The following is a 25,562-nucleotide window of genomic DNA, read 5'->3' as shown; positions in this document are numbered from 1 at the left end:
TGGCTAGTAGCTCAGGACTTGAAATTTTGAGCCCTGGGTTAAATAAATAAATAATAAAGTCTAGTGCATAAATTATTTATAAATTTAAAGTCTGTGTCAAACTATCAGCTTGGTGGTAGTATACTGCTTATTAGAAGAATATGTATCCACCACCAGCAGTATCATAAGCTCCCCCCCAAATTAGACCTAAAACTAGGTCACTGCACACCTTCCCCCAGAGGTTTAATCCACTGGTACGGTATATTCTCAGATTCACCAGCTCCTTCTGCTCCAATTAATTGGATCCTCAGATATTCCTAGCTCAAATAGAATCATTTCGCTTTACCATAAATAAACCCAATGTTTATTAAAACCTCAAAATGACACTCTGATCAGTGCCCATGGATATGACTTGGATATACTGTGTGCTACCCCCTTAAGAAGCATCAGGAAATCGGCATCACCTTCTAACCACGCATCTCAACCTCACTTATGGTTTAGTGTGATGATGTCATTGATGCATTTCGCCACTCGTCATGTGACTTCCTCAGGGTGATCACCATGAGGATCCTAGTCTAACCACGGCCAAGCTCATCACCCAACAACCAGGGATTTCCTCACATTTCCTGCTTTGGATATGGGGTAGGAAGTGAAGGGAGATCTCCCTAATGGGACACACAAAAAACTGGCAGAGGTTATAACCCTCCTTTACTCTATCCAAAATGTTAGAAAAAAATTTGTTTTAGTTCTACTTTTAAAGCATCACAGTTTGCTCAAGGACTAACCTAGCCTGTAATTGGATAGCAAAGGACCAGCAGCATACTAGCTAGGTCAACTCATAGCTCTCCTCTCCTATTAGGCAGCTCCCTCTTCACTGTGCAGTGGACTTAAACCTAACCGGATTTCAGTGCTGTTCCAGGTCTAAATCTTGCTTTATAGGGATCTGCTTGGGACAACAATGAGCAGAAATGGGACTGTTATTCAAAGCTGCTTGCTAAGTAATAAAATGTGATTAATTTATTTTGCAGAATGAAGCTTGAAGCGGCAAAGGAAATTCAGAACCTGAGAAGACGACAAAATGGAGTCAGGTAGGGGGTGCAGCTCAAATCGTAGATGGATGATGACAACGCAGTTATCCATCGACTTCATAATCAGCAAAGATATGGTTTATGCTCACTTATTAGTGCTATTAAAGTGACCCTGTAGCCTTTTTTTTTATCTTTTATTAGGGTTAGTGTTTGTTTAAAGCTATGGGGAGTTTTGAGCTGTGTGTGCAGCAGGGATGTGAAGCAGATACCTAAAAGGTCCTGTGTTTATGTACAGCTCTGGGATCCTCTTATGCAAACAGCGACTAGTTTCCAGGGTATCTGGTTCTTGTCTGCCCCCGTCTGACTGCCCATGAGGCTTCCAATAACAGGACAATAGAAAGACACGGGAGCCTGTAGGGCCGATGCCAGTGACCATGAAAGCTTGTAACTGTAGGAAGACTAGTAAAATATTCTCATCGGACACATTCCTGGTAGGAATTTAATGCCAACACACCAAGGATCATTGAAAAAGCTTCACATCCCTGAAGAAGGATCCTGCAGAAGTGGCTGTTTGCTTTAACCACTTCAGCCCCGGAGGGTTTTACCCCCTTAATTACCAGGCTATTTTTTGCAATATGACACTGTGTTACTTTGACAATTGCACAGTCATGCGACGTTGTACCCAAAAAAAATTGATGTTGCTTTTTTTACCACAAACAGAGCTTCCTTTTGGTGGTACTTGATCACCTCCTGTGGTTTTAATTTTTTTTAATTAAGCAAAAAAAGACCATCAATTTTGTAAAAAAAAAAAAAAAACTGTATTTTTTACTTTCTGCTATAAAATATATCTAGAAAAAACTAAATGTAAAAAATCGAATTTCTTCATCAATTTAGGCCAATTTGTATTCAGCTACATATTTTTGGTAAAAAATAAATAAAAATCCAAATAAGCGTATTCATTGGATTGAGCAAAAGTTTTATAGTGGAATATTTTTATGGCATGTTTATTTTTTTACTTGTAATGGCGGCGATCAGTTGTTTTTAAAAGAACTATGACAAATCAGACACCTAACTGACACTTTTGTCACTTTTGGAACCAGTGACATTATTAGTGATAAGTGCTTAAAATATGCAGTTACTGTACTGACACTGACATGGAAGGGGTTAACAGGGACGATCAAAGGGTTAAGTGTGCTCCTAGCTGGTGCTTGATAACTGTGTGGGGGATGGTCTGACTGGATGAAGACAGAGATTGGTGTTCCTGTTTAGCAGGAACACAAGATCTCCATCTTCTTCCCTGTCAGAATGGCAATCTGCCTTGTTTAAATAGGCAGCTCACCGTTCTGCCTCTCTAGGGAACGATTGGGCCTTCTGATTGGCATCCCCTGTGTCCAATCGGCACGCACGCGCACCACCCAGTGGCTATTATACGAAATGACGTAGAGGTATGTTATTTCGTGCAATATGGCTGACCTGCCACAGTAAGTATGCAGTAGGCAGTGGGCAAGTGGTTAAATGGGTCAAATATACACAATTTTATACACTTCTTCATTATAAACTTCAAAATGCTATTATAAAAATATTTAATAAAATAATGATGGTTAACGGAAATGATTATAATTTTCCTCTTTCCTACTAAGTTTTTAATTAATGGTTTATTACAAAATATTATTCCGCAGTGCTGCAGCACTTCTGGTGGGGGAGAAGTTACCGGAAGACTCCATACTAGAGGTAAGTTTAACCTGAGAGATCTATAGGCTGCTTATGTCAGTGTAAGCAATTCTGTTCAGGCTTGTTGAGGTTACAGAACCCTGTTCATGGCTTTGCAGGCTCTATTGCCATTGTGCACCACAAAATACTGACCTGTTCATGGATCATATGCAGTTGAGTGTAACAGTTCTTTCTATAGAATTTTATGAATCTGAATAATTTCCTACCTGACAATTTATTTGAAAGGCATGTGACATTGACTGTTCACCGTATATGAAGCTTAAAGTGTGTCTCTAGAACAAACTGTTTTGTTTTGGATAGAGTGGGGACATGTTAGACCCTTTTTGTCATGTTTTTTTTTTGCCAATTTTGTCCCTATTGGCGAAATTCACCCCTCTATTTGTAGTGGTGACCACTGTCACTGGGGAAGAAAGTGACGAATTCTAAACTTTAGGGTTGTTCCCAGAGCAAGAGGTAATCGGAAATGTAACAAGTGGAATGTGTCGTAGGACAGCTATCTAAAGCCCCATACACACCATCCGTTTTTCCTTCAGATAGCCAACCAAAGCCATATAATATGAGGTCAAACCTTAGGAGTTTCAATTTGTATGCAGTCAGGCAGGCCCTTCACTACATGGTTCTGGTAAACCTGAAGGAAAGAATCAGCAGAAAATCTGATAGTGTGTATGGGGCATAAGTGGGAGGGAACTTCCCTCTCACTTCTTGCTGTGCCTTTTTATGACGGGACATTAAGAAAAAATCCCCCAATGGTACAGGTTTTAAGCCTTTCCCACTCTACACAAAATTGAAAAAAAAAAAAAGTTTGGGCTACAATAAACATTCAAAGCTGACCTCCGGAGAAAGTTCAAAACTACCCTTGTAGTGGGGCTCCACCTGCATTGCAAAGGTAAAGTGTAATTAAACCCAGATAACCTCATATTGTCATCAGCAGATGCACCAATTAAAGTAATGCCCTATAGCACATTTCAGTATAATACCAAATACCTGGTTTCCGGCACCATTGTGGCATGGGGATTGCACTCCCTATCAAGCAGAGACATGGGGGCAAGAAGCATGCAGCAGGGCAGACATTTGTGCCAACGTTACTCCTGGAAGTAGTTTGTATTGATTTCACTTGGCAGCACAGAGCCCGATGAATTGCAATAACAAAAAGTGTAGTTGAACAATAATAGAATTATTTTTAATAAAATAAATGATCACTGAAGTAATCGTGAAATGCTAATCATTTTTTATGGTGGAGGCTGGGTTTGTATAGATGGACAGCTATGTAATCATCCCTACTTGGAACGTCCCACAAGTTGACACACAATCACTTTGGGCAGATAGAAGCAGAGAGGAGATGGCATTCTGCATGCTCGGGCTGATGAAAATTTTTGTGTGGGGCAGCTTCCAGAGAGACAAGGAGGAAGTAAATGGCTTCTTCTCAGGGTATTGAGGGAGCTTGTGCAATGAGTGGCAATGCAGCAGACAAGGGACCTGCTTTGATTCCCTCTTCCAAAAGGGAAGCCCCGCCCATGAAAATGGCAAGATCAACCAGGTATTTAGTAACTTTGCCAAATCAAATGATGAAAAGATTTAGTGCCACTTAAAATGCTTGTTTTTTTTTTTTTTTTGTCTCGCGTACCATTAAAAAGCATTTTTTCTTACTTTATCTCTTATGCCGCGTACACACGAGCGGACTTTTCAACATCCAAAGTCCGACGGAATGATTCCGTCAGACTATTCGATCGTGTGTGGGCTGCAACGGACTTTTGATTCGCAAAAGTCTGACGGACTTTAGAAAATGGAACATGCTTCAAACTTTTCCGACGGAACTCCGCTGGACCCAGTTCCTACCGAAAAATTTGCTCGTGTGTATGCTATTCCGACGGACTAAAACCGACGCTAGGGCAGCTATTGGCTACTGGCTATGAACTTCCTTATTCGAGTCCAGTCGTACGTCATCACGTTCGAATCCGTCGGAGTTTGGTGTGATTGTGTGTGGCCAAGTCCGCTCAGTCGAAAAGTCTGTCGGAACTCTGTCGGAACTCTGTCGGAACTCTGTCGGACATAAGTCCTCTCGTGTGTACGGGGCTTTACTCCCCTCACCATTGGTCCATCTTTCTCCCCTATGATGCTTTGATTTGTGGGTGGACCCTCAGTATCTTTACTTATAGTGTAGGCTTGCTGGTGCTGTATTGCACCTGATGAGTACCTGTGACTGACAGATGCCAGAAAGAAATGGCTTTGGAAGGTGTGGTGAATGAAGGTTACGGTAAATAAACCTGTTTTTTACCCCAGACATGAGCATTTTGAGCGAGGAGGCAAGAAGCACTAAGGAATTTAAAAAAATAGGCCTGCAGTCCCAACTTGTTATGATTTGTGACTAACAAGATAAAAAGGTGCGAAGCTTAAATTGCAGCTGCTAGACATCTCAGACAGAAGCTACATGGTTATGTTTGACTTTGGCCTGTGGCCACATCCAGCCAATTACAAACATTTATCTTGCCTCTAACAACTGCTTGTGAAAAAACTCCCCAGCTGGCTGACCATGGATTTACCGGTCTGTTTTTTCCTAATCAGGAGACTGATGAGGTGTTACCTTGCCCCCAGCATTTACAGGAGGACGGATCTTCCTCCATCTAGACCTGCTCTACCTCCTGGCTTCACCCCTGCTGCTCTGCACCCTGAAAGGACTCTGCTGGACCCACGTGGATTTAAGGGGGGGTTGTGACGGGCACTTTTGTATGTAACGGGAGACTTGGGACATTCCTGGATGTAAATGACGACCCTTAATGTGCATTCCTGAATGCAAGGGGGAGCTTTTTATAAAACAGTTTTTCTTGAGCCCATGAATGTTTGTAAAACACGGCCCTTGTACTGAAATATTTGGAGACCTCAGAGTTAGGGCATTGCTTTTAAGTTTTTCAGAAAGGTGACTGGTTCCTTTTTTTAAGCTTGGTTTACTGCATGATGTTGGCAAGAGTATTGGTCAAATTTAGATTATTTGTTTCCAGGACGATCCATTCAAAATCAAAGGTGGAGGCATGGTGGACATGAAAAAACTGAAAGAGATTGGAAAGGATAGGTAATAGTCTTCTCGTCTGCAAATATTAACTTCCTGGTATTTGGTTATTTATTGTTTGAGATGTGTGAAGCAATGTTGCTGATCTTTGTAATGTTCATTCTTCTTTAGGATTGGAGATGAAGAAGATCTGAACTTGGGCACATCGTTTTCAGCAGAAACTAACCGACGGGATGAAGATGCTGACATGTAGGTTTGGGGAGGGATAAAACGCTCTTGACATACTCTGAGAGTCAAGTGAAAAAACATTCATATAGACTTGTCTTCTAATTGGTATATTAATGCAGACCTCCATCCAAAGTACACGATCCAAATAAGTATATCTTGACTGTTCTTTACCTACCTAAATATGTATCATTTTATTCTGTTCAGAAACCAAAACCTTGGGGGAGTGTTGATCTCCTCGTCTTCTTCGATGCTGATTATTTTCTTCTATTGCCCACCCTGTCACTATAAGACACAGTAGTGTCACAGGGGACGGCGAAAGGAACCACTAATCTCTGTGGGGGACCCAGACATTGACACTTCTAGAGTGAAAAGTAAAGTTATACGGTGTAAATAAAAAAAAAAAAAAAAAAAAAAAATTGCACAGGAAGAAAACAAAATATGTGTGTGTGTGTGTGTGTATATAATGTAGAAGCCGCTGGCAATGTCACAACAGAACAAATTGTGTAAAACCTAAATTGGCGTGCTAAATAAGTAAAGATAAAACAGAGAAAATTATGACAACAGTCCATATAGTGCTCCAAAAAGTATATAAATGGTGATGGGCAAGAAAGGAAAAAGTTTCTAAAAGAGTGTCCAAAAAAGTGAACAGCCTTTGCTGTTAAGCACTGTGGTAGTTGATTGACTCTTTCTGTCAGTGGAAAACTGACTAGCTGTACGATGTATGGGCAGACAGCTTACATTGAATGGTTATTGGAATACATGTGGATACTGTTAAGATTTATATTTATTTATATATATATATATATATATATATATATAAAATTAGTTTTAACAATCTATGTGGGTACTGTTAAGATTCACATCTATATGCATTTTATATGTCAATTATAGTTTACCAGATATCCAACTTAGTTGTAAAACTAGGCAGGCTGGTTGCCAAAAAATAAATAAAAAATGTAATCATTTTTTTTTCGCTTTGTTAGACCAATTGGCACCCCCTACCAACCTCTCCAGCTTACATTGAAAGGAGACCTGCATAGCATCAGCGATCTGCTGATCGCTGGTGCAATACTTTGCAGGCTTCCAAAACAAAAACAAATTTGTAAATTCATATTTGGCGTCTCCCGTTCATTGGTACACAGTTATTTGCATGCTCATTGATTGGTACCTTCATTTCTCTTTTTGCTGTGTTTCTGCCCTGTGTTTTAACCTTAATAATGGCACTGTTGTTGATGTGATTTTAGGATGAAGTACATCGAGACCGAGCTAAAAAAGAGAAAGGGAATCATCGAGAATGAGGAGAAGAAGGTGAAGCCTAAGAGTGCAGAAGATTGTTTGTATGAGCTCCCAGATAGCATTAATGTATCTTCTGCCAAGAAGACGGAGGAGATGTTGTCCAACCAGATGCTGAGCGGAATCCCAGAGGTTGACTTGGGTATAGAGTAAGTGTCATGGTCGCTTTTGTAGTCATATGCAAATTCCTGTAGCAAAACAGCTTAGGCCCTTTAATGTATCCAGGCCAATCAAGCAAATTTGCAAATACACACTTGCTTTGTCTTCATTTATTTTGCTGTCCCCTGTGATCTTTACTGATACCTCTCATCTAGAATAATTTTCTTGTTAAAGTTGTGAGCAGACAGAGGTCTGTTTGCTTAGACAGTATATCATAGGAAGCATCCTTGCTATCGTTCTCCTTCAGCCCATCCCCTTTTAAGAAGTCTTTTAAAGAGGTTATAAACTCTTTAGAAGAAAAAAAAAACAGTAAGACAAAGGCATTATGAGCTAGTAAGCATCGCCTACTAATTATGAAATGCTTACCTTTTTAGAACAAAGCCTTCCAGCGGCGTGCGCGCATGGCTGAGGCGGCCGACATCTTTCCCAGGGCTTTTTCTAGGTTCGTGAGCTCCGGCACAGGGCTTGCACGTGGAAGCCGCTGTTCACGGCACAGGGCTTGGAAGGAACAGCAGCCATGGCTGTTCCTTCATAGCGCATGCGCCAGTGATGTCACTGGCTGCATGTAATGTACACATTGAGGAGATTTTTATTTTATTTTTTCCAAAATTGTTCTTTATTGATTTTCAAGAATATTAACGTACAAAATATTGGAGTTCTACAGGCTCCTTGTGATGTTATTGAACTTATTATTGTTATTCCAACTGTAAGTTTCTCTAATAAACATTATAGGCATGTACAGTGCCTTGCGAAAGTATTCGGCCCCCTTGAACTTTTCAACCTTTTGCCACATTTCAGGCTTCAAACATAAAGATATAAAATTTTAATTTTTTGTGAAGAATCACCAACAAGTGGGACACAATTGTGAAGTGGAACGAAATCTATTGGATTTTTGAAACTTTTTTAACTAATAAAAAAATGAAAAGTGGGGTGTGCAAAATTATTTGACCCCCCTTGCGTTAATACTTTGTAGAGCCACCTTTTGCTGCGATTACAGCTGCAAGTCGCTTGGGGTATGTCTCTATCAGTTGTGCACATTGAGAGACTGAAATTCTTGCCCATTCTTCCTTGCAAAACAGCTCGAGCTCAGTGAGGTTGGATGGAAAGCGTTTGTGAACAGCAGTTTTCAGCTCTTTCCACAGATTCTCGATTGGATTCAGGTCTGGACTTTGACTTGGCCATTTTAACACCTGGATACGTTTATTTGTGAACCATTCCTTTGTAGATTTTGCTGTATGTTTGGGATCATTGTCTTGTTGGAAGATAAATCTCCGTCCCAGTTTCAGGTCTTTTGCAGACTCCAACAGGTTTTCATCCAGAATGGTCCTGTATTTGGCTGCATCCATCTTCCCCTCAATTTTACCCATCTTCCCTGTCCCTGCTGAAGAAAAGCAGGCCCAAACCATGATGCTGTCACCACCATGTTTGACAGTGGGGATGGTGTGTTGAGGGTGATAAGCTGTGGTGCTTTTACGCCAAACATATCGTTTTGCATTGTGGGCAAAAAGTTCGATTTTGGTTTCATCTGACCAGAGCACCTTCTTCCACGTTTGGTGTGTCTCCCAGGTGGCTTGTGGCAAACTTTAGACAAGACTTTTTATGGATATCTTTGAGAAATGGCTTTCTTCTTGCCACTCTTCCATAAAGGCCAGATTTGTGCAGTGTACGACTGATTTTTGTTCTATGGACAGACTCTCCCACCTCAGCTGTAGTTCTCTGCAGTTCATCCAGAGTGATCATGGGCCTCTTGGCTGCATCTCTGATCAGTCTTCTCCTTGTCTGAGCTGAAAGTTTAGAGGGACGGCCAGGTCTTGGTAGATTTGCAGTGGTCTGATACTCCTTCCATTTCAAAATGATTGCTTGCACAGTGCTCCTTGGGATGTTTAAAGCTTGGGAAATCTTTTTGTATCCAAATCCGGCTTTAAACTTCTCCACAACAGTATTACGGACCTGCCTGGTGTGTTCCTTGGTCTTCATGATGCTCTCTGCGCTTTCAACAGAACCCTGAGACTATCACAGAGCAGGTGCATTTATACAGAGACTTGATTACACACAGGTGGATTCTATTTATCACCATCAGTCATTTAGGACAACATTGGATCATTCAGAGGTCCTCGCTGAACTTCTGGAGTGAGTTTGCTGCACTGAAAGTAAAGGGGCCGAATAATTTTGCACTCACCACTTTTCAGTTTTTTATTTGCTAAAAAAGTTTGAATTATCCAATAGATTTCGTTCCGCTTCACAATTGTGTTCCACTTGTTGGTGATTCTTCACAAAAAATTAAAATTTTATATCTTTATGTTTGAAGCCTGAAATGTGGCAAAAGGTTGAAAAGTTCAAGGGGGCGAATTCTTTCGCAAGGCACTGTACATACGCACGCTGGTATTTACAAGAAATTAGTATGTGAATTGTATTGTTAACCTTAGCAAAGTATCCACAAGATACGGAAGTTGATATATACCGTATATACTCGAGTATAGGCCGACCCGAGTATAAGCCGAGGCCCCCAATTTACCCCCAAAAAACTGGAAAACGTATTGACTCGTGTATAAGCCGAGGGTGAGACATGGCTGTCCATCCCTGTGTGTGTGTCCGTCCATCCATCCCTGTGTGTGTGTCCGTCCATCCATCCCTGTGTGTGTGTCCATCCATCCATCCCTGTGTGTGTATCCATCCATCCATCCCTGTGTGTGTGTGTGTGTGTGTGTGTGTGTGTGTGTGTGTGTGTATCCATCCATCCATCCATCCCTGTGTGTGTGTGTGTGTATCCATCCATCCATCCCTGTGTGTGTGTGTGTGTGTGTGTGTGTGTGTGTCCGTGCAGCCTTGTGTGTGTGTCCAGCCTACCTGTGTCCCAAGCCTCCGTCCCGAGCCGCCGTCGTCCCGAGCCTCCTCCGTCCCGTGCCGTGCCTCCTCCGTCCCGTGCCGTGCCTCCTCCGTCCCGTGTCTCCTCCGTCCCGTGCCGTGCCGTGCCTCCTCCGTCCCGTGCCTCCTCCGTCCCGTGCCGATGGATCGCCGCTCTTCTCGGCGGCCATTCTACAATTCAAAATTCCGCCTCCGCCTGTGATAGGCGGAACACTCAATTTCCCAGCAGCCTGTGTTCCGCCTATCACGGACATCCTCTCATACTCGTCCGTAGTATGAGAATGAGCGGATGTCCGTGATAGGCGGAACACTGACTGCTGGGAAATTCAGTGTTCCGCCTATCACAGGCGGAGGCGGAGAAGGAGGCGCGGCTTTTGAAAATTAATGTCCGCCGTCTGTCTGCTCGATACGCTGATCGAGCAGTCAGACAGCGGCGACTCGAGTATAAGCCGAGGGGGCACTTTCAGCCTCAAAAAAGAGGCTGAAAATCTCGGCTTATACTCGAGTATATACGGTAAGTGAAAGAAATTATGTCTCATCTCAACTGCAGTAAGATGACATATAAATGTATTGGTTGATACATTTAGGAGCTATTTACACTATTTATATGTAAGCCTTTTTTATAGGCTTGCCTATAGGTAAATGTCTGCAGAGGAACTTTGTTCTCTTTTAAAGGCATATGATGTACAAAAAAGGATTATTCGAGGAAATGACGTTGAATCAACCAAATCGGAGAAGCATATAGTAACAATTTATTCATAGCTGTTCCATAATCCCTTAACCATAACCCTATAGTAATCTCCAAAGTTCCTTCGACCATTTCATATATGATGGTTGAATGGCGATGTTTTCATTTCTTGTTACTTTGCTTTTCTGCATGTTTTTTTAATTCAGCTTTATGTTGTAATATGCATTGTTGTTGTTTTTTTTTTTTTTTTGTTTTTTTTTTTTTTTGTTTTTTTGGGTGATTATTTATTTATTTTTTTCATTTCTTTTTCGTTCTTTTCTAGTGCAAAAATAAAGAATATCATCTTCACAGAGGAGGCTAAAGCCCGTTTATTGGCTGAGCAGCAGAATAAAAAGAAGGACAAACAGACTTCCTTTGTACCTACCAACATGGCTGTCAACTATGTTCAGCACAATCGATGTAAGAGAAATAGCTGAAAACAGGTTGCTCACCGTACTTGGGGGCAATCTCTGCTCTAATTTCTGAACATGAACCTTTTCTTATACAGCATTCCAGGGTTATCAGTATGTCAGGGAATGTAGGCAGCAGACTTAAAAATGACTGCTGGGATAAGATGAATTGAAGGAAAAGACACTTAGAAAGTGAATGTGCAAACCTGTATATTTGCAATGAGATAAGATTAGTCATAAAATAATGTTTTTGTGCAGCACACCTAAGGAGGAAACGCCTGATTATGTAATTGGAAAACCTATCTGAGCAGGAAGCAGAAGCAGAATCCGACTATGTAATCAGCAGGCATATCTAAGCAGAGCCTTACTATGTAATGGCAAATGCATCTGAACTGGAATCAGAGCATGACAGTGTAATAAGCAACACATTTAAGTAGGAGGCAGAGCTTGATTATGTACTTGTCAAGCACATCTAAGCAGGAATCAGAGCATTACTATGTAATAACATGCATCTAAGCTGTAAGCTGAGCCAGACAATGCAATAACCAACACATATAAGGAGGACGCAGAGTAGGATTATGTAATAAGCAAGCAAATCTAAGCAGGAAGCAAAATATTGGCAGTGTAATTAACAATCCCATCTAAGCAGGAAGAGGAGTCTGACTTGTAAGAGCAAACATGGCTGCCCCATGTACACACATAATTATCAGCTGTACATAAAAACATGTTTTTTTTGTTTTGTTTTTTTTACTTTTCATTAAGTAACATAAATAAATTCTTCAAAAATAGATCCCCAAGATCTATGCTGTCATTTGACAGACATTGCTAAACATCAATTTCAATGTAAACAGTGGGGTGGATTTACTAAATTCAAATAGACTCTGCACCTTACAAGTGCAGTTACTCCAGAGCTCAGTAAATCAGATAAAGCTTCACTTTACAAAGAATATCCAAGCACATGCAAGGTAAAAAAAATAAAAATGCACTTTTGCTTGCACATGATTGGATGATGGAAGTCAGCAGAGCTCTCCCTTATTTACCAAGCTCTGGAGCAAATGCACTTAAAGTACACAGTCTATTTGCCATTAGTAGGTTGAACTAGATGGACTGGTGTCTTTATTCAACCTTTATATGTAACTAAGTAAATCAACCCCATGTCTCCAAGTGCTGGATCTCCCAACAGCCAGCCAGTTCACATCACTGCTGTGAATATTTTGCAAAATACTACCTAAAGCAGCTGGCACTTTATAACCCCCTCACATAAAAACACACATAGGGACAATGTCCAGAATTAAACAGAAAAATCATAAATAAATACGACAGGGTAAGTATGTCTGTCTATGTAAAAAATATTGATAATGCTGGTATTAGCAATCTCATGAAAGGGTTAATGAAATCACATTCAGACAGATGTGCTTTTATCATAGGCAGTTTTTTTTTTTTTTTATACATCCTTTCCCTGGAGATCAACTCCTCTGTCACTTCTCTCTGCTGAGGCAGTTTTCAGGTGCTTTAGCGCTAGAAATGGCCTCTAAAAAGCACCTGTTATTTGCAATGCTTTCACACTCGGGTGGTTCGCTTGCGGGGCGATAGGAAAAATGCACCTGACCATGGAATTGAATGGGCAGCACTTCCAAAGCACCTTAAAACTGCTTTGAAAATGCTGCAAAATGGGATTTTTAAACATTTTTTTTTTTTAAGGTCACTTGACCTTCAAAAATCTGCCGTGCTAGCGCCTGAAAAGCACCGCAACAAAGTCTTGCACTTTAGTGGTGTTTTAGCAGCGCTGCCATGTGAAAGGGGTCTTTGTGAAACCAGAACACTGCTCCGCAGTCACTCAACCACACAGCTTGTTTAATTTACTATTAACCACTTGCTGACTGCTTAACGTACTAGTACGGCAGCAAAGCTGCCTCCCTGCACTGGATCATGTACCTAGTATGTGATCCACGCACCCGCCGGCCCAGCTGTGCTGTGATTCGTCACAGCGCAAGCCAATCTGTGGTGTCTGGGCCAATGATTGGCCACTGGCACCCGCTGATCGGCTCAGTTATTCATGGAATAGAGCTCTTGTGTTTGTAAACAATATAGAGCTCTGTTCACTGACGGCAGGGAAAAAAACAAGATCCTTAGTAAAAGCAGCACCTATTACACATACACACACATTTTGAAGGATAAGCTCATTTTAAAAAATAATGAATGCACTTTTTTTTTTTTATTGCAGGTAAAAAAAATGTGAATTTCATTTTACTAATTTTAGCCTAAAAAAAGATTGCACCAGCGATCGCTGATGTCATGCAGGTCTCCTGCAGACTGTCAGTGTGAGCGGTCTGCCCCGTACATCGTACAGCCAGGCAGTTTCACACCGACAGGAAGACTATATGAACTACCGCAGCGCTCAATAGCGCCGTTGTAGTTCATTGAGGACTACAAGCCGACAGCCACAAAGTATGTCGGGGCTAGTAGTTCATTCACACACGGATGTGAGATGTGTGAATGAATGACGCAACTCCACATGGCCGTGCTGACAGCTAGTAAAGGGAACTTATCCCCGTATTGCTGTCACAGGGAGAGAAGGGAATGGCGAGCGGCTGCAGCAGTGGGATGATGTAACATGGTAAACTTATCCTTTTAACCCTTTGATCAGCCAGATGTTAACCCTTTCCTACCCAGTGTTATTAGTGAAGTTACAGTGCATTTTATTATTATTACTGATTGATGTAGCTGGTGATATCAGTGGCAGTCAGTTCCCCCCAGTGTCAGATTGCCCACAGTCCTGTTATAAGTCGCTGATCAGACGGTAGTATAAAATAAATTAATTTGAGTGTCTATACCATAGTTTGTAGGCTCTATAACTGTCAGACAAACTAATCAATATACACGTATTGGTATTTTCTTTATACCAAACACATGTAGCAGAATACATTTTGGCCAACATTTATGAAGAAATTAGATTTTTTTTTAAATGTTGTATTAAATATGTTTAATAGCAGCAAGTAGAAAATATTGGGTTTATTTTACAAAATGTTCAATCTTCTTTCGTTTAGATCACAAGCAATAAAAAAACCCAGTGGTGATCAAATACCACCAAAAGAAAGCTTTGTGTGAAAAGTTTGATATCCATGTTTGTATACAGCGTTTCATGATTGCGCGAAATGGCAAACAATGGCCTGGTCAGGAAGGGGGTAAAATCTACCCATTTTGACAGCACTCCAGGGATCTTCAGGATGATAAATAGTACATACCATGCCAGTCAGATGGTAATGGCTGATGTTGGACTATGAGGGCAGGAGCCAGTTGGAAGATGGAGGAGCCCTGTGAGGGAGACTGGGTCCTGTATGGCAGAAGGAGCGTCTCTGCTAGGGAGACTATGCTAGGAGATGTGGGCTGAGAGAGGGAAGTTCACCATTACTGCCCACTGACAGCAAGGCTGGGAGAGAGATCATTACAGATTGCAGTCTGTGAGTCCAGCATTGGCTATTATCATCTGACTGGCATGGTGTATGTACCGTTTTTCCACCTCAAGATCCCTGGAGTAGCTGCTTAATAGTGAATACATCAGACAAGCTGTGCTGTTGAGCAACAGACATCAGTGACGGCGGAGCAGTGTTTTGGTTTCACTTAGCAGAGGGGAATGACAGAGGAGTTTATCTCCAGGAAGGGATGTGTAGCTGACAACTGCCTATGATAAGAGCACATCTGCCTGAATGTGATCTTATTAACCCTTTCAGGAGATCGCTAATACCAGCACTATCTATATTGTCCACATTGACATACTTGCCCTGTCTTATTTAATTATATAAGATGTATTACAAATTCTGGATGTTGGAGGTGTAAGCTGTGTCCCCACATTTACCTGTTTTTATGTGCAGGGGTTATTCAGCACCAGCTGCTTTAGGTACTGTTAAACATCAGTTATTAGCATCTCGGGAACATTATTATAGTACTGACGTTGCTGTTAGATGACTTTCAGACCTGCAATTATTCAAGGACTGTTACTGGTTATATTGCTTTTGGTGCTGCTGAAAGTAGAGGTGTAAGCATAGCCCTGTATCCCAGAACGTGCTCCACTCCAGGGGGCTAATAGGTGTAAAGAGGAAAGAGCTAAGCCCCGGTGGCCTCAAAACGTATCTAAACCCAAAAACAAAATTGTAATATTTCTGCTTACCAGTCCTTAAGGATTAAGCCTGGTGCACACCGTGAGTTTTTTTTTTTTTTTGTTCTGCAAAATGACTGACCAGCTCGTGAGGAGGTCTCTGTACTAACTGTTCAATGTACGTACAGCGATCTCGCCACTGTGCTATTGTGTTCTGACAGGGCGACCGTCCACCGCCACAACACACCAGTCAGAGTGAAGTTGCACCGCTCTGAAAACCAAATAAAGTCCCGTACTGCTGTGAATTGCTGGGTGCCTGCCTGGTCCACAAACCAAAGTTCCATGAAGCAAAAAGAAAAAAGGTGGTGGCACTACAGGTTTTCCTGCATGCTCGTTCGACAGATGTCATGAGGTTGGCTTCTGCCAAACAAGGACTTGACACACGGGCTGAATGTCAGCTAATATCTACTGTACTGACTGATTTCGGCTGATATTTGGCCTGTGTGTATGGGGATTTAGATGTGGTGGCTGCATTCATTTTCATTTTAAGATAAGTACAGAAATGCAGTGTACATGTCAGTTCCTGTGGGCTGAAAAGAAAACACAAACGTCCTTATTGTTGGGTAAACTACTAGTCCCATCAGGTTTAACTTCCATGTAGCCTTGACTAAGGTAGAGGGAGGGCGAACCTCCAGTTGTATAGTTAATGGGGAATGGTCAGAGATGCCACTGAGGGTATAGTTAACGTCTAAAATATAATGGTCAGCAGTAAACGAGCATAGGCATAGGTCTCTACATGACAATGAGAAATGGGCCTTAGAAAAACAAGAAAATTGCTTTTCTTTCAGGTGCTTGGTGCGCCACTGATCCATCCAGTCCAGTTCAGCTATAACATTTTTTAAAGCCGTGCAACGAGTCCCCCTCCCCGCTGTGGCGGGGGGGGGGGGGGGGCTTGTCTTAAGCGGGGTCTATGTAACAATTAATATTTCCCATCACAAATAGGGGTACTTCTGGATATCTTAATTGATACTCAAGTAATGCCCTAGTCAAGTGGTTCCCCATTCCTGTCCTCAGGACCCACTAACAGGCCAGGTTTTTAAGAAAACTGAAATACATCACAGGTGATATAATTTGCTGCTCAGTGATTGCAGTATTCTAGTCTGCATCTCCCCAAGGTAATACATAAAACCTCGCCTGTTAGTGGGCCCTGAGGATAGGCGTTGAGAACCACTGCCCTAGTCCCAGGGGCGGACTGACCATTGGGCCACTCGGGCACTGCCCGAGGGCCCTGAGCCACAAGGGGGGCCCATCAGGATTGATAGCCTCAGTAAAACCAGGGACAGTATGTAAAAATCTTTTTCTTTTTTTTTTTTTTTTTTTTACATCTGTCTCTGAAATGTCCCTCGCCGACATCCTTTTGGTCTAAAAATGTTGAGATTATAGCTGCCCCACCTCTCTAGTACCTTCTCAGCCAATAGAAACGTGTGTGTGTGTGTGTGTGTGTGTGTGTGTGTGTGTGTGTGTGTGTGTGTGTACTGTGGCCCCATAATCTCGGATTGCCTAGGGGCCCCATAATCTCCTATTGCCCGGGTGCCCCATGAGTTGTCAGTCCACCCCTGCCTAGTCCCATCAGGTTTATATTCCAGCTTGTGAGATGACCATGGTTCCCTTCATAGGTACAGTGGAGAAAAGAGTGTAGACCTGAATGGACTGGTTAACTGCAATACATTATTTGTTGTTCTTGGGTTTATATATGATTTGAGCTGGTTATTTCTATACACATATCTAACCTTTTAAACATTGTAGATTTTCTGTAATCCATATCATTTTTTCTTTTGTTATCCAGTTTACCAGGAGGACCTGAGTACTCCCATAAGACGCTACAAAGAGGAACCCAAAGCCCGACCTCTCCGTGTAGGAGACACAGAGAAGCCAGAACCAGAGAGTAAGTGTAACCTATGGGCAGCAAATGTAAAACCTCCATTTCCCTTTTGTAAATGCTTTATTGAATCCAAGGAATGCTCATAAATGAAGCAAGAGAACATCTGTGTTATACCGTAGTTTAATAATTTAGTTTGATTTCTTTGTTTTAATTATTTTTCATTTTTATTCATGTTTATTTAGCACCAAGGTAGCTCTCTGCACATTCCTAGGTAAATGCCAACCAATCACATTTTTTTTTTTTTTTTTTTTTTTAAGGAATTTGCCTTCTTTTGTTGTCATTATTGTCAGACATATAATTTTCAGTAATTGTGCCTGCATCCAGGCAGGTGAACAAAACAGGTTCCCTTATCTTCCAGTTTCCCCATTTGTACATACTGTTCTTCCCTCCTGTGTCTCTGTTCATCTCGGTATGGAAAGCAGGTTTCTCATTACCTTTCATTCTATGTTACACTGCTGATTATTGGTTATTGGAAGCTCATGCACTATTTGGTACCCCACAGGAACAGAGAAAGGGCCGTTAGCCTTGTGTAACCTCCAGGTTACAACGTGAAGATTTCTCAGGGATTCCTCTCTTGTCTTCAAACTTCCAACTAGAGAACCAGGAATAGAAAAGTGAACTGATTTATGTACATTGAGGAAGGGGAATAGGGTAGTGGCAGCAAACCGAGCCTGTTTCCTTGCCCTGCTTGGACAAACCACAGATTACCTTTACCACTAAGTACTCATAAGTCTCCAAAGAATTATGGAGGGGCTTATTCTTAACACATTCACAGGACTATAATATCCATGCTGCTCAGCGCAAAAATTTGAATCAGCAGAAGATGCTGAGAGTGGATAATAGTTGGCATCGCTGGAAGTTTAATTGCAGAGACCCTATAAGAATGGAGGGAAGGAGATTTTACTATCCATTAATGAAACAGTTCTTTATGGTAATCGCAACTGAACTGTGGACTGCTCGACCATAGCAATTAGTAATGAAAAAAACCAATATATGTATATGTAACTAATGGTTTCCTCAGTTGGGTAGTAAGAGAAGATTGATAATATTTTTTTTTTTTTATTCAGCAAACTGATGACTGGCTGGTCGAGCCAGTAAGGCATTCTTTTTATCTCTCACGAAAGGCAAAATCAGCTAGGGGGGTTTTTTTGTCCTCTGGGTTAGAACTGCTGGAGTTTATGAGCGAGTGAACTAGAGGAAGCTAGTTTACATGACTATCTGTTCACACCAATGTAATACAGTTGGAAAAAAGGTAATCTATGCCACGTTTTGAGAGCATTTAAACTGCGATTTGACATTCAAATTAATTTTACAACAAAACGCACCATAGAAATGTGCATTAAAGTGGTGCAGTCTTCAAAAAGTGAAGATTTGTTGTCTTAGTCAACATATAGAAATGTTAATTGTGCCTAAGCAGTGACCTAAAAAGGTACCTCCAATAAGAAAATAGCAGTTTTCTTTATGACATGTGACTGTGTCTAGTACTGTGGTCTCACAGCTGTATGTCTGTAGTGTGAGATCCTCTAAAGCAGCACTCTCCAACCTTTTTTTGGCACCCGGGACTGGCTTTATAGAAAACAGTTTTTTCCAGGGGGGGTAGGAGAATGGAGGATGTGGCAGCTGCTTGGGTGGGTTTTGTGGAGCTGCGCTGTGGCTAACTTGCTGCATTGTAAAATGTCTGTCATTTTATCTCAGCACACCTTGCCGAATCGCATGGCAATATACAACAAATAAAGTTTGTAAAAAAAAAAAAAAAAAAGATAGGGAGCCGTCTGATGCACTGAATCACGCACCACACTGCCCCTACCATGGCCGGCAACCGATAGCTGTCACAGCAGTAAAGCACTCTTACAGCTTTCCTTTCCCACATTGTGAATTCCTTTGTTTCCTGGGGGTTGGGGAGCCCTGATCTAAAGTACTGTTGCATGTGACTACTAGTCTCATGCCATTTGGAGTGAGATTTGGCAATGTCACTATTGTGCTGCTTGCTAGAGTGAAAGCTGTACCTGAGAACCTGCATTGCTTCTGATTCATTCATTATTTGGATATGAAAAGAATCAAACTACTTGTACGCTAACCAACAATGATATACTACTAAAATAAAAGACCAAGGAAGCTGCCAACATTATAGTGTGCACCCATACGTGATCGACAAACATTTTATTTACTATATTTATTTGTCTATCTCCAAAACATCAAAAGGATATGTGCTTCCTATACCTCTCTTGCTGCTGCCCCAGACACCAGGGAAGGGGAGCATTCTGAAACTAGGAAGCAAAGCCCTGCTCCTTTAGCACTTCCACAAAGAGACACAGGTTACAAGGCATAACAAGGTATGGTTCATCATCAATGGGGCAAATATGAGCTGCAGGGAGTCCACAGCTTCCACTTTACAGGTCCTCTTTAATACCTGCATTCTGCTCTGCTAATAAGCCCTGAATATGTCTGTGACTAAAATATCACAATGGCAGCTGGGTTTATGTAGGGTCACTTTCAGAAGAGGTGAGGGGACACAGCATTGACCAATGCAAAAACACAAATAGATATAGTACAAAGCAGTAAAAACAGGGATGACATTCATCTTCTTTGGGCTCATTCCTGCTATGTGGATCGGGAAGGTAGAAGGTCACCTCCAACATTCCCACCTTATCACAGGAACAATAAATAAATCAAGAGAAATCACCTAAGAGTTAACTCCCAGAAAAACTCCTACCACATCCCATATTGTAACAAGTTGGAAAAAAGGGGGACACTAGGACAACACTGAGTCTTGGACCTCTCTGCCTCTTACAGTGAGGAGAAAAAAGTATTTGATCCTTTGCTGATTTTGTACGTTTGCCCACTGACAAAGAAATGATCAGTCTATAATTTTAACTTTAATTTTAACAGTGAGAGACAGAATACCAAAAAAATCCCAGAAAAATGCCACCAGGTTAGCACACATCTCAGGAGGGATTTTGTCCCACTCCTCTTTGCAGATCCCCTCCAAGTCATTAAGGTTCAGAGGCCGACATTGGTAACTCGAACCTTCAGCTCTCTCCACATATTTTCTATAGGATCAAGATCTGGAGACTGGCTAGGTTACTCCAGGACCTTAATGTGCTTCTTCTTGAGTCACTCCTTTGTTGCCTTGGCCGTGTGTTTTGGGTTATTGTCATGCTGGAATACCCATCCACTACGCATTTTCAATGCCCTGGCTGAGGGAAGGAGGTTCTCACCCAATATTTGACGGTATATGGCCCTGTCCATCATTCCATTTGATGCAATGAAGTTGTCTTGTCCCCTTAGCAGAAAAACACCCCCAAAGCATAATGTTTCCACCTCCTTGATCGTCAACTCTGAGGTGAGATCTTGCATGGAGCCCCAGACCAAGGGAGATTAACTGTTATTTTGTGTTTCTTCCATTTGCGAATAGTCGCATTAACTGTTGTCACCCTCTAACCAAGCTGCTTGGCGATGGTCTTGTAGACCATTCCAGCCTTGTGTAGGTCTACAATCTTGTCCCTGACATCCTTGGACAGTTCTTTGGTCTTGGCCATGGTGGAGAGATTGGAATCTGATTAATTGCTTCTGTGGACAGGTGTCCCTTTTTTTTTTTTTTTTTTTTTTATATACAGGTACCAAGCTGAGATTAGGAGCACTCCCTTTTTAAAGCTGAGTTCCGCCTCGGTAATGCAAATACTGCAGCTGCTGGCATTTAATATATGGACATCTACCTGTCCAGGAAGCCAGCGATATTGTCACCCAAAGCCAACCTGTCCCTCAGCTCTGGTTGCAGGCACCAGCATCCTTACTAAGGGAAACGAGAAGTGAAGCCTTACGGGTTCACAGCCTGTTTCCTACTGCACATGTGCGAGTCACGCTTTCTGAATGGTGCTGTCTTCTGGGACCTGTTTGTCTCCCAGAAGGCAGCGGGGGAGGTGTGGGGGGGGGGGGCATTGCGTAGTTAGCCGCACAATATTGTGGCAATCTTTTCCCGGAAGTTGGAGCAGATACCTGGATTTGACAGATATTCTCTCCCCCCTGAAAGGTGCCAAATGTGACACCGGAGGGGGGGATGAATCCGTTCCGTGGGAGTTCCATTTCTGGGTGGAACTCCGCTTTAAGACTGTGCTCCAAATCTCGGCTCATTACTTTGTAGAAGACACCTGGGAGACAGAAATCTTGCTGATTGTAAGGGGATCATATACTTCTTTCACTCATTAAAATGCAAATCAATAACTTTTTTGACAGTCGGGATTTTTATTTTATTTTTTTATTTTATTTTTTTATATTCTTGTGATTCTGTCTCTCCCTGTTAAAATAAACCTACCATTAAAATTATAGACTGATCGTTTCTTTGTCAGTGGGCAAATGTGCGAAATCGGCAGGGGATCAAATACTTTTTTCTCCTCACTGTAGTTCCATATAGGAGTGTACCCACTAGCTGTTTTCTTGTGGAGATGAGTGTAGCTTTAGATTGATGTAACCGTATGATGCCATTAACAATTTGTTATAACTATATTCAGATCAGTGGAATTGCATGGATGTCTTTTTAACCCTTTCATGGCTGACCCTCATGAAGTGAATCTATCTGTGAAATGGGACACTGTGTATAGTGCAAATATAGAAGTGGTCTTTTTTAGCTGGTCAGAAAAAGAAACACTCTATTGAGCATTATATGTGATTCTTTTTAATGTTTAATGTGACAAATAAATATGGAAATAATTCTATGCCCATTTATTGGATTTATATTCTTAGATGGCATTTTATCAAGTCCCATTTTCACTTTTTTTTTATTTTTTTTTATTCTTAATTGAAAGTGTTTTAGCAGAATGCAAAATACTGTACATTAGATAAGAAAAACGGAACAAAAAACAGCAGATCGGGAGAACAAAAAGATAAAAAAAATTAATAAATAACCGTGGTTACAGAGTTATGGCTGTAAAGCTCAAGAAATTGATCCAGTTTGTGTCAATTGTGTTATGTCAAGAGGATTCCCTGCCTTGGAAAAAGCAGGGATCCTCTGCCATTGTCAGGGTTCGCCTTCCACTGAAGTTACAATCTTGGTTTACTGAGTACTGGGATAGGGGGTGAAGGGTGTGTTATCAGAGGTTCCTTCCCAGTGGCAACATACTACAGCCCTCGAGGGCGGGAAGCCTTCAAATGGAGCAAGAGGTGATTTCTCAACGGTTGCACTGCAAGGCTTCCAACATCAGAAGTTAGAAAGTCTCTACTTTTTTACTGTGTTGCAGTAATTTGTTGGTTTGGGATGGCGGCACTATTGGTGTTAAAACCAATATAATATCAATTAATATTATAATATCAACTGTGTATTGATTTGTCTAGTCCCTATAGATTAGTTAGTCTATTAAAACTCTGAGAGCATGCTGCTGTTAATATCACAATAATACAAAGTTAGCTATGAAACCAAACACAGTTTAAGATTAATCAAATCTCGTTTATTTCCCAAGGAAATAAGAAAGCTAACATGTATTAAAAGGAGTTACAAGATTACATAGCACACAATCAAAAACACAATACAAATAATATACTTGGCGCGTCCTCATAGCTGAGCCTCGTGATGGAATAAGAGGGAGCTCTGTTTGAAACATTGCCTTTTTACATACACACCTCACCCACACTGCATCCCATTGCCTGCCCAACTTTGCTTGTGGACAAATCACGGTGTCTCTGGGGTGTCTCCACGGCATCTCCTCCACCAGATTACTTTCTGACTGTCTTTCCATAATAGTTCTGACCGTTTTGCCATAATTGGCCTCTGGGGGGCAGTGTCTGTCCAAGAATTGCAATTAATCCAACTGGGGTAAAATCTTGGATTTTGATCTCCGGTGCTCCACCTCCATTATCTCTGTCGGTTAGGTTCTTGTTTGATTCTCATAGACAGATTGAAGTCAGCATTATCATGCAGAGTAGCTCTCCTAGATAGATAGGAGCCTCTAGTCTCATGTAAAATAGAGTTTTAACTGGCTACATTCCAACCGGGGGGAGGGTATCCTGTTCTCCAGGACACTGTATTATTGGGAATGAGAACCGATGTATGGATCCCAGAAATATTACATGAGTTCATATTGAATCCAACAATTGGTCACTATAATATTTGCCTAGTCACTTTGCCTCTCTCACCTCTTCTTTTTTATATCTATTAAATAATTGCAGTACAATATTTATTATTATTTTTATTATATATATATATATATATATATATATATATATATATATATATTTTTTTTTTTTTTAAGACATTAACACATGTTGGCAAGAATTTACCTTTCCTTCAAAGATCCCTGTGGCTCACCAGCATCTTCTCCTGGGTGCCTGTTATTGGTTGTCTATATTGGCTGATGTGGAATGCCGCTACTCCTGTGCTTGCACTGGAGTTAATCATCCCAGCACACAGGGACCATGCCAGCAATCTAAGCTGAGATGCGCATGCACAGCTCAGTTTACATGCTGGAGAGGGCAGCAAGCAGTCAAGTTGTTCTATTTTCTTGCAGAAGAAACATTGCTTGCCTGCTATTTGTGACAGTGGCATTAATTCCACTTTAAAGTGATTTATAAAATCTTAAGGTTTTTCACCTTTAATGCATTAAGGTGAAAAACCTTCTTTGCTGCACCCCCCCCCCCCCTTTTACTTACCTGACTATCCAGCAATGAGCACTGCTGTCAATCAAATTCAGTGACGCGTGGGTGTGGGGTAGGGTCCCTCTATCTGTGTCGATGGATGCAGCAGCGGGGCTCAGGAGAGCACCAGCACAGGTGCCCCAATGGAAAGTGGCTTTCCGTTGTGTAACCCGATGAAGGGGAGGATCCAGGAGCGCCGGTGGGGCACCCCAGAAGAGGAGGATCAGGGCTGCTCTGTGCAAAACCCTTACACCGAGCAGGTAAGTATAACAATTTTGTTATATTAATTTTAAAAAAAATATATCCTTTACAACCCCTTTTTTTAAGTTTCTTTTTATGACTTGAATATAAAGGATACATAAAATATTTTTTCATTTGTCTTCTAATTATTTATCCTTAGAGTCTCCACCCAACCGCAAGCGTCCATCAAACGAAAAGGCCACGGATGACTATCATTATGAGAAGTTCAAGAAAATGAATAGGCGTTACTAAACTCTACACCAAGGACTATAGTCTGTAATACTTCCATACATCTGGCACAACTTGTTCTATTCCTATTGGCCTTCTGAGGCCTATTTATAAAAGGGCAAATTTAGTATTGACAACAGTATATGATGACAACAACCCAATTAATTTTTTCAGAAAATTTTACGTCACTCACTTTTTTTTTTTTTTTTCAATGCATGTGTGTTTTTCATCTTCTTTCACATTGCGTTTTGCAACTTCCTATGTTGGCCCTTTCAATACAGGGAAGCCCTTGGTAAAATGAGAACAGCTATTTGGCAACTGTTATAAATATTTCATTCATCCTTACAAGTGACTCATTCTCTAGCAACCAGGTATTTGTAGCAAGAAGAAATCACAATGTAGCAAAGTAAATGAAATTGGCTGGCACATCTTTATTTTATTCTACTTTAAATGGGCAACAGTTATCTGTGCTTGCACATTTCAAGCTACGCAAGCCTTTTTAGAAATCTCAGGTTACCTATGCTTTTGCAATTTAGTCTTATACAATCCCTTACTTATAGTAGCATATACCTTTCTAGCTATGAAAGACTTTAAACCCAAAATGCAAATGTGCTGCAACCCTGAGGTTGCTGTGAGTAAACAAGCTTACTTGTTCATTCTACGCAAGCCCTTACTCATAGTAGCCTTAGGTTTTATGTGTTTCAGGCTATGCATGCATTTACTAATGGCAACCTAAGATTCTCCATGCTTCTGCATTTTGGGTTTATACAATCCCTAATGCTTAGTAGCTTCAGGTTGTCTGTGCTTTTGCATTACAAGATATGCAAGACCTTACTAGTTGTAACTTTAGGTTGTCCTCTTTTGTCTTTTGGGTTGTTCAAGCCTTTACTTAAAGCAACCTCACGTTGTTTGTGCTAATGTGTTTTGGGCTGATAGAACAAGCCCTTACTCATAACAACCTCAGAAAATGGCTATGTATAGCCCCAGAATTTGTGTTGCCGTTATAAC

General features: G+C 41.3%; 1 protein-coding gene across 1 annotated transcript in view; it reads left to right on the top strand.

The window, feature by feature from the left end:
* Positions 1 to 25,562, top strand: part of CUNH9orf78 (chromosome unknown C9orf78 homolog) — a 32,291-nt gene that overhangs the window by 5,995 nt on the left and 734 nt on the right. Inside the window, exons 2-9 of the mRNA XM_077478221.1 lie at positions 1,008 to 1,067; positions 2,687 to 2,738; positions 5,735 to 5,805; positions 5,914 to 5,991; positions 7,215 to 7,412; positions 11,298 to 11,434; positions 17,367 to 17,465; positions 24,487 to 25,562. The exon at positions 24,487 to 25,562 is cut by the window's right edge and continues 734 nt beyond it. Of these exons, the coding sequence (XP_077334347.1) occupies positions 1,008 to 1,067; positions 2,687 to 2,738; positions 5,735 to 5,805; positions 5,914 to 5,991; positions 7,215 to 7,412; positions 11,298 to 11,434; positions 17,367 to 17,465; positions 24,487 to 24,578 (787 nt within the window). The 3' untranslated portion in view covers positions 24,579 to 25,562. The remainder of the gene's footprint in view (positions 1 to 1,007; positions 1,068 to 2,686; positions 2,739 to 5,734; positions 5,806 to 5,913; positions 5,992 to 7,214; positions 7,413 to 11,297; positions 11,435 to 17,366; positions 17,466 to 24,486) is intronic.

The sequence above is a fragment of the Lithobates pipiens genome, unplaced genomic scaffold (genome assembly GCF_037356315.1).
Source record: "Lithobates pipiens isolate NorthernLeopardFrog02 unplaced genomic scaffold, aLitPip1_a1.2 Scaffold_1, whole genome shotgun sequence".
NCBI lineage: Eukaryota > Metazoa > Chordata > Amphibia > Anura > Ranidae > Lithobates > Lithobates pipiens.
The sequence above is the reverse complement of the archived record's forward strand: the minus strand, read 5'-3'. Positions and strand labels throughout refer to the sequence as shown.